At 42.5% G+C, this 16566-nt stretch overlaps 1 protein-coding gene across 1 annotated transcript in view; it reads left to right on the forward strand.

The window, feature by feature from the left end:
- METTL22 (methyltransferase like 22) overlaps positions 1-16566 on the forward strand; it is a 112706-nt gene that overhangs the window by 53925 nt on the left and 42215 nt on the right. The window contains exon 6 of the mRNA XM_018570214.1: positions 4980-5033. Within this exon, the coding sequence (XP_018425716.1) occupies positions 4980-5033 (54 nt within the window). The remainder of the gene's footprint in view (positions 1-4979; positions 5034-16566) is intronic.

Raw genomic sequence — 16566 nt, forward strand, 5'->3', positions numbered from 1 at the left:
CAACTCTAATTAGTGATGACTCTTCTCACATTCACTTTCACTTTCAGAATGCTCTCGACATGCAGACATACCCCCCTTCCCTCTCTCCTACCGACCCTGTCCCTCCAAAACAGGTTGTACCCATTCATGCGAGATGTCCAGCCAGGTTTCTAAAACTCCCACAAAGTCAAAGTCCACCTTGAGTAACAGAAGTTCTAGATCCTCCAATGTGTTTGTTGGACTTCTAGCATTTGTGTACACACCTCTTCATTTAGTGCTTGTGTTTTGTATTTTATTGTTGCACATTCCTGAACTGCAACTAATTTCCTTTAGACTTCTGTATTGGACATTGGTAATGTTATTTACCTACTGACTGGTTTGAGCCCTTTTTCGCCCTTTATTTCACCCCCCTCTATATTAAGGGCCCCCATTGACCCTTTCTCTCTATATGTTATACTGTATGTTTCCAGTGGTGGAAATACCGCCATAGCAACCCACGCGGCCACTAGGGGGGGCCTGTTGAGGATGAGTATGTTGAACAAATAGTTCTTCTGCCATCTTCCATTCCATCACTTGTATTGCAGTGTAGCTGACGATGCTTGACCCCCTCCCCTCCTTCCGGTCAGTGAGAGCTGGATAGAGCTCAGCTGTTCCTGATCTCAGCCCTTTTTTGGAAGTCATGATGGATGGCAGGTGTTCATGAACGCTTCCCAATTCTTCTTCACTTATGCACACAAAATACTGAGGTAATCCGGGCTGATCCACAGGCTGAGCGCTCTCCATCACATCGGGCAGCTGCAAGAAGTTATGTGACCTGACCTGGAGGAGGGTGATTAGTGTTGCAGTTATAAGGCAGTTCAGTGTCCGCTGAGTGTATATTGCTTGTACACAATGCATGTGTTCACTAAAATGTGGGGGGGGGGGGGGGGATTGAAGTCCAAATCGTTACATCTCCAGCCTACAGTAATTAGGCCCGGTTTACATCTGAACAATCCGGGATCACGCAGCAATCCGCGCAGTTTCTTGCAAAATCCTGGAATCGCACACAAACGCAAACCATGCTTGCAGTGCCGTTCATTTCAAATTGAACCTCAATCACAGCTAGCAATCTGCGTGGTTGCGTACCACAGTGCAAACATGCACAATCGTGGCCGCCTAAAAGTGAGGGTCGCTCATGGCACAAAAAGGTGCCACGCAGATATGATTCCATTGAAATCAACGGGGCTGCGCCCCAACCGCAGCACGCGACGGCGGGCGGTTCCGGGCCGCAAGATGTGAATCAGGCCTCAATGGCAATCTGCCACTAATTACTTTCTGCTGGAGAGGGGAAAGGATGAGGGCTGATTTGTGCACAATGCATACCTTAATCTTAGGAGATGGGGCATAATACACTGCTGCCACCAATGAAGCTGGGGAATGGGGGTGTTAAATTACACATGTAATTATACACCTTTCCCCAGTTCCTTGGTGGCAATGTTAAAGTAGAGTGAAAGGCTATAAAATAACCGACCTTTTAATCATTGCCTCCCCACAGCTCTTTGCTGCATACAGTGTCTAATAAATCTCACTGAAAATACTTATATTCCTGCATCGTGACCCTCCTACCTGTCAGCACAGCTTGTAGGCAGTAACTCTTTCAGGACCAACAATGCCTGATTGCTGTGAACTCCGGTAAGATGATATTACTGCTCTAAGGATTCCGCTTGAAAAAAGATTCAAAAATAGTATTTCCATTTGAGATTTATTAGAAACTGTATGTAGCAAATATAAGCGGTGTGGGGTGGCAACATTAGTGGGAGGTGTTCAAATGCATTTTTTTTTGGGGGGGGGGGGGTTGGGCCCCTTAAAACAGTTGCTATGGGGCCCTGTAGTTTCTAGTTACGCCCCTGTTTGTTTCTGTACCCTACCCCCATATTAAAGTGTGTACCATGACAGCAATGTGTTCACAATCCCTCCAAACAACCTATTCACCTGATCTGCATTGTGTCAAAACCAAGCCTTTGGTAAATAGCATACTGTTGGATACTGTTGGATACTGTTGGACTATCATGGTCCTGGTGACATATTGCCCTGTCTGTCTTTTTGATAACAGAGTCCCCTACCAATAGTATCTGGTGCTACCTCTTTGACGGGGTTAGATGAGCAAAAGTTACTGAATGAAACTGCAAATATTCAGGCAGTTAAAAAACAGTTTACATACTATATACGTTTTTCAACTGGGTTTAGCTGTTTGGCTATAGTTCAACTTTAACTGTAGGTATGTTACATACAAAATAATTTTGTGTTCAAATCAAACTTTAACCTCTTGTAATGTTGAAGGGTATCTGCAGCTGAAAAAAAATGTTTTTTAGTTTTAGATCTAAACTAGATTGATTTATTAATTCAATAAGGAAAATCCATTGTGTTGAGTTGTAAAAAACACCCCCTTCTGATTGATGATGTGATGTCTACCCCCTGTCCTGAGGATACAACAAAAAATGATAAGAAATGTCTTTAACCCCTTCATGACTGAGCTAGTTTTCAGGTTCTGTTCATAAATGACTGACACATTTTTTACATTTTTGCTGTGTGGTTCTTCCACGTCAGTAATATACTTTCTTACTAAATGTACCCACACATATTATATATTGTTTTTTAGAGGACAGATAGGGCTATATAATTATATCACATATGTGTACCTAACCCCTCACTTAGTTAGTTCCCTTTTAAAGACGTAATCACAATTATGTAATTTCTCACTTTCTGTTCCGGTGACAGTTGTAACATTTTGAATTCCCATCGTTTTCTGTCTCAGTGACTATCATTACCAGAACAAATGGGGAGGGTGTACGTCCCCAGCTGGGGATATATCCAGAAATAAAAAATTGACACAGGTTCTAATTCCTTACTCTATCCAAAATTAAAAACAGGCTTTGGCTGGAGGTGCACTTTATAATATGCAAACAGATGTCTAACACAAAACTCATGTTTTGCAATGGTAGTCTGTCATCGTAATTTCCTTCAGTTAAGGTTTGGCTTTGGCCAATGATTCACAGCTTAAATAAATATGATTTACTTGTGTAGACATTTCAGAGTCACAAGAGCATAAACAATAGTTCGTTGTAGGAGTAGTACTGTCAGTTCAGATGTGAAATGCAATGTGAATGGAAGTCATTCCAATATGCTTCCAGGTATAGAACTGCCTTTTACCTTTTTGATATTGCTTGTTTTTATAAAGTTCTTTGAGTTGCTTCAAAATGTAACTATAAAAGAGAAACTGGTAAATTACAGACATACTAATAGATTGTAATCAGTTTTCTTTGTCTAGCAGTGTTTGATGAAGGGCATGACCTTGCATTAAAAAAAATGTATACGGTACCTCAGTTCAGTGTAACAAGTCCTACAAAACAGGGCTTTTATAGAGAGGAAACACTGAAAAAATGTCAACTTGAATCATGGGTTGAGATGGGATTCTGAAAAAGCTGCTGGACAAGAAAGCCATTGCTTTATGTAGCAAATACCTGTAAATGTAGACAGTTAAACACCGAATTATTTACATTGGATAAAAAATAATGTTGTGATGTCCTGTTTGATTAAATCAGACAATAAAGGAAAGCTTTTGAGTGTGGTCTTTGGTACATGTTTGTGGAGCTTCACACACTATCTATGGTGTGTACACTGTGCAAAATAGCATTCTGTGTTTAGTGTGCTGTGGACAGCTTGTGTTGTGAATGTGCTATCTGATGTGTGATCTGTGCTCACTGGGTGTTTTGTACTTTGTATGCTTGGTGTATAGTTTGTGATGTGTATATGTATGTGCTTTTTTGGTGTGTTTATACTCTATACTCTCTGTGTTGCATGTGCTCTATGGTGTTTTGTGTCTGTGTGTGCTTGTATACAGTAGTGTTTATTGAATGTGCTCTGTAATTTATGAATTTGCTCTTCACTGTGTGCTATGCTACGCTTGGTATGTGTGCTCACTACATTTTGTGTACTCTGTATTGTGCTTATATACTGAGCTTTGTGTTTGCTTGCTCTGTGTTTTGTGTTCTTGGTGATGTGTGTATCGTGCTTGTGTACTAAGCATTATGTGTGTTCTCTGTGCACATCCTCTTCTGTATATGATCTGCACTGTGTATGTACTTTGAGCTGTTTGCATTTTGTATGGTGCTGTTCATGTTGTGGGCTGTATATGGTGTGCTCTGTGGGTCCTTTCTGTGCTGTGTGTATGTGTTGTATATACATCTTCTGCACTGTGTATGGCCTATGTGTTTTGTGCTGTGTATGCTGTAATTGTGTGTGTGTGGCCTGTGCTGTATATAATTTGCATGTTCTTCGCTGTATATAATTTGCATGTTCTGTGCTGAGCATGCACTGTGGGTTTTGTCCTGTGTACCTTCACTTTATATGGTTTGTGCTTTGTATATGATTTGCACACTGTGTGTTGTGAATTTTCTGTTCTGTGTGTGTAATTTCTACTCTCTGTTAAATGCTGAATATGTACTCTGTTATCCATGTGCTTTCTGCGGTTTGTGTGTTCTGTCTATGTGCACTATGTGTGTGTCTTACATTGGGTGTTGTGTACGTATAAGCATATGCTCTGTTGTGTGTGTTTGTGTGCTTTGTGTCAAAAAGAAAGCACCGAATACCACTGGCGTCCCCTTAAAACTTTATTCCAATTTGACAGCTGACAGAATCCTGTCCCTGCTCAATGACTGCCTGACGACCAACCTCTGACACTTTTCACCTGGGGTATTTGTAGAGATGTGGTCCATCTTTTGTGGGTTCCTTATATTTACCTACATTTGTATTCATCACAGGTGGAACCTCTTGGGATAACTGCTCTATTGGAATGGAGGTTCCACCTGTGATGAATATAAATCTTCTGGCCATCTTGGTAATTCGAGGCTTTTACTTTCTTATGTTAGAGATTTCAGCGAGAATGACAGTGAGCAGCACAGTAGTGACATCATCAAATCTCACTCCAAATCTAACTTTTCCTTTTTTTTTGTACTTTGTAGGTGGACAAATAAAAGTGAAGGAATTGAATTGGCTTAAGAACCAACTTTGTACAGGTAATAATATTCAAAAAACATCAAACCTAGATCTTATTGTTTAAAATTTCTGTTGCCTAGGCTAAGTAAATTGTTCATCCAAAGTGATTTTCGGTAAATGCTGCTGTTAGGGGCCCTGTCACTAGCTTAAAAATTGGGGGTAACAGTACAGAATAAAAGTTAAAATGCTTACTTGCAATGTTTTTGCTTTCTATAAATGATTTTTGTTTTATTCATTTGCAATGTGCCTTTGCACTCGCTGGACATTTTGACTCCAGAAAAAGTAAATTCCCTAGCACAGTCCCCTTCCTCCTTGCACATCATAGCCCTCTCCTCTTCTGGGAGAGTCTATTTTCTCCGCTTCTCCCTTTAGCTCCCTAAATAACCTTCCTTGTAGCAGCCAGGGGAGGAGCAAATACTACAGAGATTCACTTAATTGACAGCTCTGAGTCTCCTGGGGCTTTGACATGACATCAAAGATGGTGGTACCCAGCAGAAGTCTCAGGCTTTTTGGATGTCTCTACAAGGGATCTTTTACAGGAAAATAACATGCTTAAAATACATTAAAAGCAAATATAGTCATGTCAGAATGTTTTACTGCTAAAATAAACAGTTTTTCTATTCATGCAAACAAGCAAGGATCTATAATTAAGGAGATTCCCAACTTATTTCCACAAATCAAAAATAATAAAATGTAAATAATATAGATAACACAAGTAATGTGAAAAATACAATCACAGTATATTATTTCAAAATATCAATGTAACAAAACTGAGTAACTTCTTGAATACAATTGGTAACTTATCAGTAGCTCACAGAATGTGAAAACAAAAATGTTCAGATTTGACACTTGATTTCTCTCAGCCAACAGATGTTCTCAAACTCAAATTTATGTGTTACACCATGCACAGGACTGGCTATAAGCCAAGAATGTATTTAAGGCAAAGTCAAACTTCCACTAAATTATTTTTAAGTATACATCATAACTAAACCATTGACTATAAACTGAAATCAGCTTCCAGGAGATTATACATATTTGTGTATTTCTCCCCAAGATTGAAAGATATAATGTATACTGCAGTTTAAAATTATCTCAATTCAATCTAGATGCTATGAGGACTAAATGGTCTAGTCAGATATATATGTGGCTAGTCAATTGCCTACAGAAAAATAGAAATGTATACTTTACCAAAGATTGCCAAATCTTTTGTCTGAGAGATGTCACCTTTGTCTTAGTTCAGAAACCAGAGATGGCTAGGTTCTCTTTAGTTCAGCTCCCTTGGTCAGCCGTCATCAGCTTCTGACCTATACCCTTAGTATGTACTTCCTTTCTGCTTTTTCTTTTGGATCTCCGTTTTCTTTTTTTCCTGCTCCAAACTTTTATCCCCAAAGAATGTGGACGTGGATTTGTCTTCCACGTAATTAATGATATCAGATGGGGCATCATTTTACTATTGGACTGTATAAAAGTTGGCATTTTTTAATTAAATTCTACTATTTTCATAAGAGATAACCTCTGACCTAAGCCTTGGACAAAACCATAAATATAATAGGGTGGTCTGTTCTACGGCAGTATCTGCCCGACTTGCTGTCTCCTAATAGATATACAGCTTTCAGAAATCTAAACCACGGCAATTAACATTAACATTTTTCCTCCAAATACCTGTGGTTCTCCACATATAGTTTCACTGATAAAAAAAATTCTGTATGTCCACTTAATTCTATGTACTTAAAATATAAACCCACCGTATTAATAATACATACTAATATATTTCAATGGGTAAACTCAAGCTATATATAATGAATATAGGTTGGATATTATAAAAGTACATATATTTAAAAGAAAATACTTGAAATTATTCAATTAAGTAGGCATATAGATGCTTCATATAATATAATAATACAATATAAATTATTGCTAATATCATCTCTAGCAACTAATAGTACTTATTCATAAGGCAACTTCTAAATGATTCCCTTTTTCCAGTAACGAGAGAAAAAAAAAACATTCCAGTTTCTTTAAATTGAGACATGACGGTCATCAGTCTCATTATAACACAGCCTGGCACCATGGCCAGTCCTTATCTTGTGCTTGTTGTCTAGGACCCCACAATTTACGACCTGGGAAGGTATGTGTTAAGATTCTTAACATTTTCTGTGAGAATCTTCAACCAGGAATAATGAACTTGCATTCACCTCATGACAGACAGACAAAGATGGCTTCCGTGATGCCCATATAAAAATATGTAAAATAATATGTATAGGCCTTTTAATTTGATTCCTTTTAGCCCCAATAGTTCTGACAGCCATATGGTCAAAGTCTGGTAAAAGGGTCTCCACAAGGGTTGATAATTGTCTACCTCAGGAGTTGATATTGACAGGGTGCTCTCTTTAGTAGTTTGGAAAAGAGCATGTGAGGGAGTGAGATTTTACCACTGGATTGAAGTGGTTGCCGTATGAGAAATACAAATCTTTTGTTGTTGTTGGGGAACCAAGAAACCAGACAGAAACGTAAAGTGCAGGTTTAAATATAAATAAAAGGAGAATGAAAACAACAATAGACATAAATGGCAAAAAACAATAGAAAAATTCCAGGATGCCGTCAGTGCCAAGCCAGATGTCAGATGCCAAAGCAGGTAGTCAGCTAAACCAGGTCCGGGAACGCTGAGAGCAGGATAAACGGAAACAATAGTCAGAGTCAGGAACCAGGAGATCAGTCAGAGCCTGGGTCATACACGGAGAACAGGAACAGCAGAGCGCTTAGTATATCTTAACATACGCAAGAGTGGAGACTGAATAGACAAGCTGAAGGTTAAATAGTGAACTGGTGTTTGCATCATCACTCTGCGACAAAAATTGGCTAGGAGTTTAGTTAGTAGTTGCGGAATGATGATGTTTGCGGGTTTGGTCATAAGAGGGCACCAAAGAGGAACAACAGTGCCAAACATACTGCGAAGCCATCCATACTGTAACCAAGCTGACTGGAGGAGTAGGAGTATGAAACCCTGACAGTACTTTCCCTTCAACAGCCCCTCCCCCACAGAAGAACAAAAGGCTTATAGGGAAAGCAAGCATGGAAGGCACAGAGGAGGGCAGGGGTAGGAACATCAGAGGAAGGACCGTAGCCTTTCCAGTGGACCAGGTACTGGATTTGACCCCTGGCCTGATGAGAGTCGAGGATGCTACGTATTTCATACTCCTCATGATTGCCGACAGGAATGGGGTGAGGAGGAGTGGTGCTGTGTGACGATTACACACTAGTGGCTTCAAGAGCGACACATGGAAGACATTGTAGATAAACATGCTAGAAGGGAGGTCAAGTGTGTAAGCAGCCGGGTTAACCCTCTGGAGAATACAGAAAACCCCAATAAAACGGGGTGCCAATTTTGGAGTAGGTACTCCGGGGTTAAGGGCCAACAACCATACCCTCTCCCCGACCTGGTAGAATTGAGCAGGTAGATACCTATGATCTGCCTGAAGCTTTTGGCGCTGCATAGAGGCATGAAGGGAATCTGAATCTGCACCCAGGAGGAACGGAGCGCCTTTCCGAGCTGATCCACCAAAGCCGGAATGTCCTGAGGCGTAAAAGATTCAGGTAACACAGATGGCTGAAAACCGTAGTTAGCCATGAACGAGGCCATTTGGGAGGACGAGTTAATAGCAGTATTCCTAGCAAACTCTGCCCAGGGTGGCAGATCAGCCCAATTGTCATTATGGCCCAAGACATAGCAGTGGTGGAATTGCTCCAGGGCTTGGTTGGACCCCTCACCGATGCCATTGGACTACACATGATAGGCCTAGGAGAAGAAGAGACAAATTCTCAACTGAGTGCAAAAGGCCTGCCAGAATCTAGAGATAGTCTCGGATCAGGGTACCAAGTTTATCTCTTTAGGTATACTGTGTAAGCGGAAGACCTCTCTGGCAAACACCAAGGCAAGCCCCTGAGCCATGGGCAACTTCCTAAATGGTATGCAATGGCACATTTTGGAAAAATTATCGACAACCATGAGGATAACATTGTAACCACGAGACACAGGAAGGTCAAGGATAAGGTCTTTGGCTAGGTGGGACCAAGTATTGTCCCCATTGGGAATAGGTTGTAGTAGGCCCACAGGAAGGTGCCGGGGGGATTTGCTTTGGGCACAAATGAAACATGCGGCCATGTCAGTGTGGAGAGATGGCCACCAGAATTGGCAAGCAATAGCCCAAGTAATCTGATTCTTACAAAGATGACTGGCAGTCTTGGAGTTATGGTAAGTTTGCAAAAATTTAATGCGTAAAATTCTCAGGTAAAAAACACTTATCACATGGTTTCTCAGGTGGAGCCAAAGGTTGTAGGGCCAGAATTGATGTGGCAGAAGAGTACCAGCATGCATTTTATCAAAGACATCCTGGCACTTCAGATATTTGGTAGGCAAAGTGAAGATCGAATATGTACAAAGGTGCTTAACTGGCCTATAGATGTACATAGTATTACATTGTGGAGACCAAGAGAGGATCTCGGCCATCTGCCAGTTGAAGGTTGGGTTATGTTTCTGTAGCCACAGGTAACCCAAAACAATAGGCTAGTGTGGAGAGGAAATAACCTGGAAACATACCGACTCCCTTGTAAGGCCCCTACAGCCAGATGAACTTGAATGGTCTGTGGGTAATATGTGCAGACTTTAGGGGTCTGCCATCAATGGCCAGTGAAGAGCAAAAAAAAGAGAGATAGATGGGGCTTTTAAGGTGTCAAAAAATGCAATTAGGGATAATACAACATAGTAATGACAAAATTACATAGTAAATAACATTTATTTATTAAAAGATTCCATGATCCACATGATAAAAATATACCCGCTAGTATCCATGATCAAACAGCATAAAACCTCCCTGGACTCTGTACATGTGCATGGTACATGCATAATAAATACACTGAACTTATTTTATCAATTACATTATAATAAATAATTTTATATAAATAGTCATAAACAAAGTAAGATATACTGCAAGTCTGTACTGCGTCCAGCCTTCTATGCATTTCGCCGAGGCTTCATCAGGAAGTCGGAGGTAACCTTTAGGATTCACATGAATATGCCAATCAGTATATTAATATTACAAACATAATTGACAAACCAGTAACAAAATTGAACCAATTAAATAACATACATAAATACCATAAGTGAGACATTAGTGGTGAGTGGATCCGCACAGTCGGGGAGTCATCCCCAGAAACAGTCAAGGACAACAGAGAGGATGGAGAGAGAACCGATGGCGATCAAATATGAGAAGCGCAATCTCTGCCTCAGGATATCTATAAACAAGTATCAATCGTATAGTATAACAATGGGATGCAGCCAGGTGTGAGTGCATAAAATAGATGCTAGGATCCAGTGAAGCTGTACAAGGCAGAGGAATGGAATTTTCTGAGGCAAACGTGCTGTCAAAGTAACCAGCAGCACTGAAATTTACTAGGGCCTTAGTGACAGCAGAGGAATGGGCCCAGGAGTGGACAACTGTAATTAATGGTTTGTCTTTTTGGAGAACTGTGAACAAAGTAATTCCACCTAAGGTCTGCCCCCAATAGGAGCTTAGGTGTGGGCGCTCCCTGGACACATTACACACGTCTTTAGGAGATGCCCACTGAGATCGCAGTAAAGGTACAGCATGCTTTTTTTTTTTTTTGACGAGTCATCGTGGAGAAGGCTAAACGTCATGATTGACCCTTGGATTACGGCGGTGGATTGTTTTTTTAAATTTTTGGTGTTTTTATTTTTTTGATTAAAGGACTTTTCAAAAACCTTTGGGTTACAGTCTGGTGTGTTTATTTACATTTTACTTTTAACCCTAGAGTGAATGAATAGGGGTACTAGTACCCCTTTCTCATTCACAAGGGAGGGGGCAGCATCTGGGTGCCCCCTTTATGAAAGGGGGTACCCTGATGCAAATAAGCCCTCCTGTTTGCAGACCCCCACAACCAACGGGTCAGGGCTTGTGGGGAAGAGGCAATCGGCTATTCATGCCATTCTGCCCCTCTGAAAATAGGGGCGAACGGAAGTGAGTGAACTGCCGGAGGTTTAGCTCAGCCAATCCATATGTTGGATCGGTTGAGTCGAACGTGTTCTTCACTTTGACTCAGCCGAAAATGCTGAGCATATTCAGCTGAACCTAAGGAAGCTGAAGCTAACTGATGTGCGGCTGATGTCAGCCGATGTACAGCTGATAACAGCCGTGCAGTGAAGTAAACAGCCGAACGGCGTTCGGCTCCCTTCACTTCGACTCGGTTAGTCATTTGGCTGCCTTCGGCAGCTTAGTGAATAACCCCCTTTAGGTACTTAAATTTAAGCCACTTTAGCATTTTCCAACAAAACACTTGTACACACTATGCAACACCGTTTCCAGAACAAATGTAAACAAACAGCACAGTAAACAATTCACCCTTCCCACAGGGTATAGGCCTCCAGCCTTTCAGAGTTTGTAGTAATGAGGGTCAAGGTAACGCCTCCCCTGCCCTGTATGTGGATCTCTGTCCGTGACTGATGCCCCAGGTCCTGACAAAATTATCTTATTTTGTATAGATACGGTGACCATAATGGAACTCTTGGTATATAACAACAAAGTGGGCCTTAAACGGGTTGTCATCAGTCATGCAATGTTGTGGCTTAGGGCCCAGTCACACCATATCCAGTGCGTCCTGGTGCAGTTCGCCCCTGGAACGCATTGGATCGCATACATGAAGCCGGGCCGGGTTCTGCTGTGCAATTGACATGAATGGCAGCGACGCCCCCTGCCCGCAGTGCGATTGACGGAACCGGAGCGTGAGGTACAGAAGTGCCCTCCGTTCCAGTGCAGTGCGATCTGAAAAAATGCTCCACGCAAACTGCACCGAAATGCACTGGATATGGTGTGACTGAACCCTGAGGGACTCCCATGTACTCCTACATGGCCTATTGGTAGATTTGAGGCCTCCACTACTCCAGGCAATCAAACAGATCCTCCGTAACATAGGGAAAGGCCCACCCATACTCTAGGGCCACATACTTATTGAAATACAGCTGCATGCAGGCTAAACGCGAAAGTTCTTTTTCCAGTACCTTCCCTTTGGGCAAGTAGTCATTCTCTGACCTCCTCCTACTGGTTAGTCCCCAATTATGGGCCCCTGACACTTCAAGCTCACTCGGCTGCTCAATCTATCCTTCAGGGAACTCAGTGCTGCTCCCAGCTGGTGTTAATGACTATAACCTAGATGACAGACTTGACAGTGTCCAATGCCCCAGGTCCTGACAAAATGACTTTCTTTCTATAAATATGGCGACCATAATGGAACTCTTGGTATAAAACTTAAAAATGGGCCTTATATGGGTTGTCATCAGTCATGTGACGTTGTGGCTTAGGGACTCCCATATACTCCCACACAGCCTGTTGGTAGGTCAGTTGCCACTGCTCCCACCCATACTCTAGGGCCACATACTTATTGAAATACCACTGCATGCAGGATAAATGTGAAAGTTCATTTTCCAGTCCCTTCCCTCTGGGCAAGTAGTTATTCTCTGACCTCCTCCCACGGGCCAGTCCCCACTTATGGGCCGCTGGCACTTCAAGTTCACTCGGCTGCTCAACCTCTACTTCCAGCAACTCATCGCTGCTCCCAGTGGGCGTTAATGACTATAACCAAGATGACAGCCCTCTAGCTCATTCCGAGCTGGAGATGAATGGCCAAGTGCAATCTCTTCTCCACCCAAGAGCCTTAGGCGACCATCCTTGCGCTCTAGTACAAACTCCTGTGGATCCCTCCAAACCAAGGTCTGTTTGAATATCAGCAAGCCCATAGCATCCAACACTGTGTCAGACTCTGTGGCATGGTCACTACCAGCAGACAACATCTTTCCAGAATGTGTTCTGGCTCAGCTTAAGCTCCATTCGCTGTGCAGGCTCTGGTCCTTGGTGCCATTTCCAACCAATGGGCTCCCTGGATGCCCATTGGTTGGAAATGCCAAAATTTTGTGTAGCCCAGTGCCGTACGTGCCGTACTGGACTGCATGCTCTTCACTTGCACTGCCTGTGCGGTACCAGGCATCCCATCGCATTGCATTAACTTTTTGTTTTTTACCTTGCCTCCTTTGTAATGGCTCGGATCCCCTGAAATACTATGGACATGGAGCTTTCAAGCTACTCATGGCCTCGGGCAGAATCACTGCACGTGAGGTGCCCTTTGTGGCATAGCCCACCCCTGAGAGCAACCCAGCTCTCAGGGGTGGGCTATGACCAGTAGGGATGCAGCGATACTAGTATTGATATCGGTGCCAATACCTTCCCCAATACCGGACCTTCCAGTCAGAGGAGTTCCTCTGACCGGCAGTGCCATAGGGGAACATGGAGCCAGCTTCCTGGAAGCTTCCTCAGTAAGCTGTGTGGCGAGTAATGACCCGCTTCCTGATTGGCCAGAAAGGCAGCTCCATGCTGATTGGCTGGGAAGCCGGCTTTCCAGCCAATCAGCATTGAGCTGGCTTACCGGCCAATCAGGAAGCCGGGAGGTTGGTCATTACTCGCCGCCTGTCTTCCTAAATGGCCCGGGAAACCGGCTCCATGCTGATTGGCTGGGAAACCAGTTTTCCAGCCAATCAGAATCGAGCCAGCCAAGCAATATGGAGCCGGCTTCCTGGCCAGTCAGGAAGCCAGGTGGCATGTCATTACTTGCCGCCCGGCTTCCTGATTGCCCGGAAAGCCGGCTCTATGCCAGCGGAAGCACCGGTATCGGTACTCTATATCGGCGAGTACCGAAAGCAAAATATCGGTACTCGATACCGAAAACCGGTATCGGTGCATCCCTACTGACCAGCATTACCCATGATCTCTCCCCACTTTTTAAATTGTTAATTCAGCAGTCCAGCCCACCTAAAGCTCATCCCAGGAGAAACCCCCATCTGAAGGTTGGAGGAAGGATCAGTCCACACAAAGAGGCCTTTTTAATACTCATTTATTACTTAAAACTTTTATCACTTTTTTTCATCTATACAATATATAACACACTTTAGTCATCAACTTCCTTGGTGACGGCACAATCCATATAAACACATAATAGGTACCAACGATAGTTAGAGATCAGAATAGTCAAGGTGTAGCCAAAAGCCATGGAGAGGTGCCCAGGGTCCTGCATCTTTATGTAGACATGCAAGTAGTCCCTTTAGATTAGTTCTGCTTCTGTCTTCCCTTGCTTCCCCCCTAAGGGGAAGCTTACAGAAATAAACAGCGACTACATCTTGGTAGGCCTGGTCCTGAGCCTTCCAATGGACCAGCCCACTGCTTCTTCTCATTAATCTCAATCTCCCACGTGGCTTCCTGACAAAACTATATATATGACTAATCTTTTGCCAGAGCGCTCCTAGAGGGCAAAGCTATAACTCCACAGTGACCCCTATAGTCACACTTATCTATTCTCTCTAGTACCATCTAGTGGAAGATAGAATGTAGTTCCCCTATTAGTCCTGCCAACTACCCTACAGTAGTACTTAGTCACTCTTAACTGGACTTGTTTTGACGTGTATCTCCCAACATGGCGGACCGAAGCGAGCCCAGAGAAGACATGCAGACTGAAGCGCCGATTGAGTCCCCTCAATTACACTCGGAATCTGGGATAGGCTACCGGTCGCTGGCATCCGCAGTGGCTTCGTATTTAAAAGCAGACCTGACATCCAGAAAACATCTTGATGACGCCCAAGCGAAAATTTAGGCAAATACTCTGTGGACTGACGAGACAAAAGTTGAACTTTTTGGAAGGTGTGTGTCCCATTACATCTGGCGTAAGAGCAACACTGTATTTCATAAAAAGAACATCATGCCAACAGTAAAATATGGTGGTGGTAGTGTGATGGTCTGGGGCTGTTTTGCTGCTTCAGGACCTGGAAGACTTGCTGTGATAAATGGAACCATGAATTCTCCTGTATACCAAAAAATCCTGAAGGATAATGTGCGGCCATCTGTTTGTGACCTCAAGCTGAAGCGAACTTGTGTTCTGCAGCAGGACAATGATCCAAAACACACCAGCAAGTCCACCTCTGAATGGCTGAAGAAAAACAAAATGAAGACTTTGGAGTGACCTAGTCAAAGTCCTGACCTGAATCCTGTTGAGATGCTGTGGCAAGATGCTGTGGCAAGAACCACAAAAAGGCGGTTCATGCTCGAAAACCTTCCAAATGTGGCTGAATTACAACAATTCTGCAAACATGAGTGGACCAAAATTCCTGCACAGCGCTCTAACAGACTCATTGCAAGTTATCGCAAGCGCTTAATTGCAGTTCTTGCTGCTAAGGGTGGCCCAACCAGTTATTAGGTTTAGGGGGCAAACACTTTTGCACACAGGGCTATGTGGGTTTGGATTTTGTTTTCCCTTAAAAAATAAAAACCTTCCTTTTGCATGTTGTGTTTACTAGTGTTATCTTTGACTAATATTTAAATTTGTTTGATGATCTGAAACATTAAAGTGTGACAAACGTGCAAAACAATGAAAAATCAGGAAGGGGCCAACACTTTTTCACACAACTGTATATGTTTTGTATATTGGAGTGTTTTTAAGGAAACTGATAGTAATTCTCCCCTAGATGACTGAAATGTGAGAAAGTGGAAACCAAATATAGTTTATGATTTAGTATGTTGCACAGTCATTCCCCATGGATAGCCTTGTATACGTACGTTTCACTAGCAGCATAATTGGCACACAATCAAAAATGCTGTTTGTATCATATATCCAGAATGGTATTGTTTCTGTTTCACAGTATCTTTCCATCTTGTGATGCTGCAGGGGTTCTACATATCCACGTAGCCCACACATATCCCTGACATTTCACCAAACACACTGGTTTTCTTAAGAGGAAGTGTAAAAGTCAGTTCTTCTTTGAGAGTGATGTTACTTAATGTGCCTTGTTGTAGAAACATTATTTTTTTAAGCTGAACTCTATGCACAAATCTTTTCATTAAAAGTGACACTAAAGTCAGGAGTTAACGTATTTAGAGGCTCCTGATATAGGAGCAACTGGGGAAGAGTCTCTCCTCTATTTATCTTCGGTTGTATGTGACATGTGCCTCCGGAGCCTCCTGTCTCTTTGAGAAATGGCATGGTGATGACTGGATTAAGTGTCCAACAATATTGTTACATAGTTACATAGTATTGTTACATAGTATTTGAGGTTGAATAAAGACATTAGTCCATCAAGTCCAACCTATTAGGAATATGTTCCCCCAATGATTTCAGCTAAGGATAGGTACATACAGCTCAAGTTTTTATATCTTTTTATGTCTACTATACCCCTGAGCAGATGTCATTTATCCTGGTACTAGTGCTCAGTGCGGTAGGTTTCAATTGGCAGGAGGTCCTTCATCCATACGGTGTGGGATTGCCCTATACTCCAACAGTTTTGGCAAAGTATGATTGATTGCCTGAATAATATTTGCTGTTTAGCCTTGGGGTTGGATCCTGCAATTTTGTTACTGGGCATTTTAGTTTCCATTAATGTTTCCCATAATGAAAGGCTTTTCCCATTCTATGCCATATTCTATGCTAGATGAACCATCTTACTCT

The sequence above is a fragment of the Nanorana parkeri genome, unplaced genomic scaffold (assembly GCF_000935625.1).
Source record: "Nanorana parkeri isolate BGI_ZX_2015 unplaced genomic scaffold, ASM93562v1 scaffold1479, whole genome shotgun sequence".
NCBI lineage: Eukaryota > Metazoa > Chordata > Amphibia > Anura > Dicroglossidae > Nanorana > Nanorana parkeri.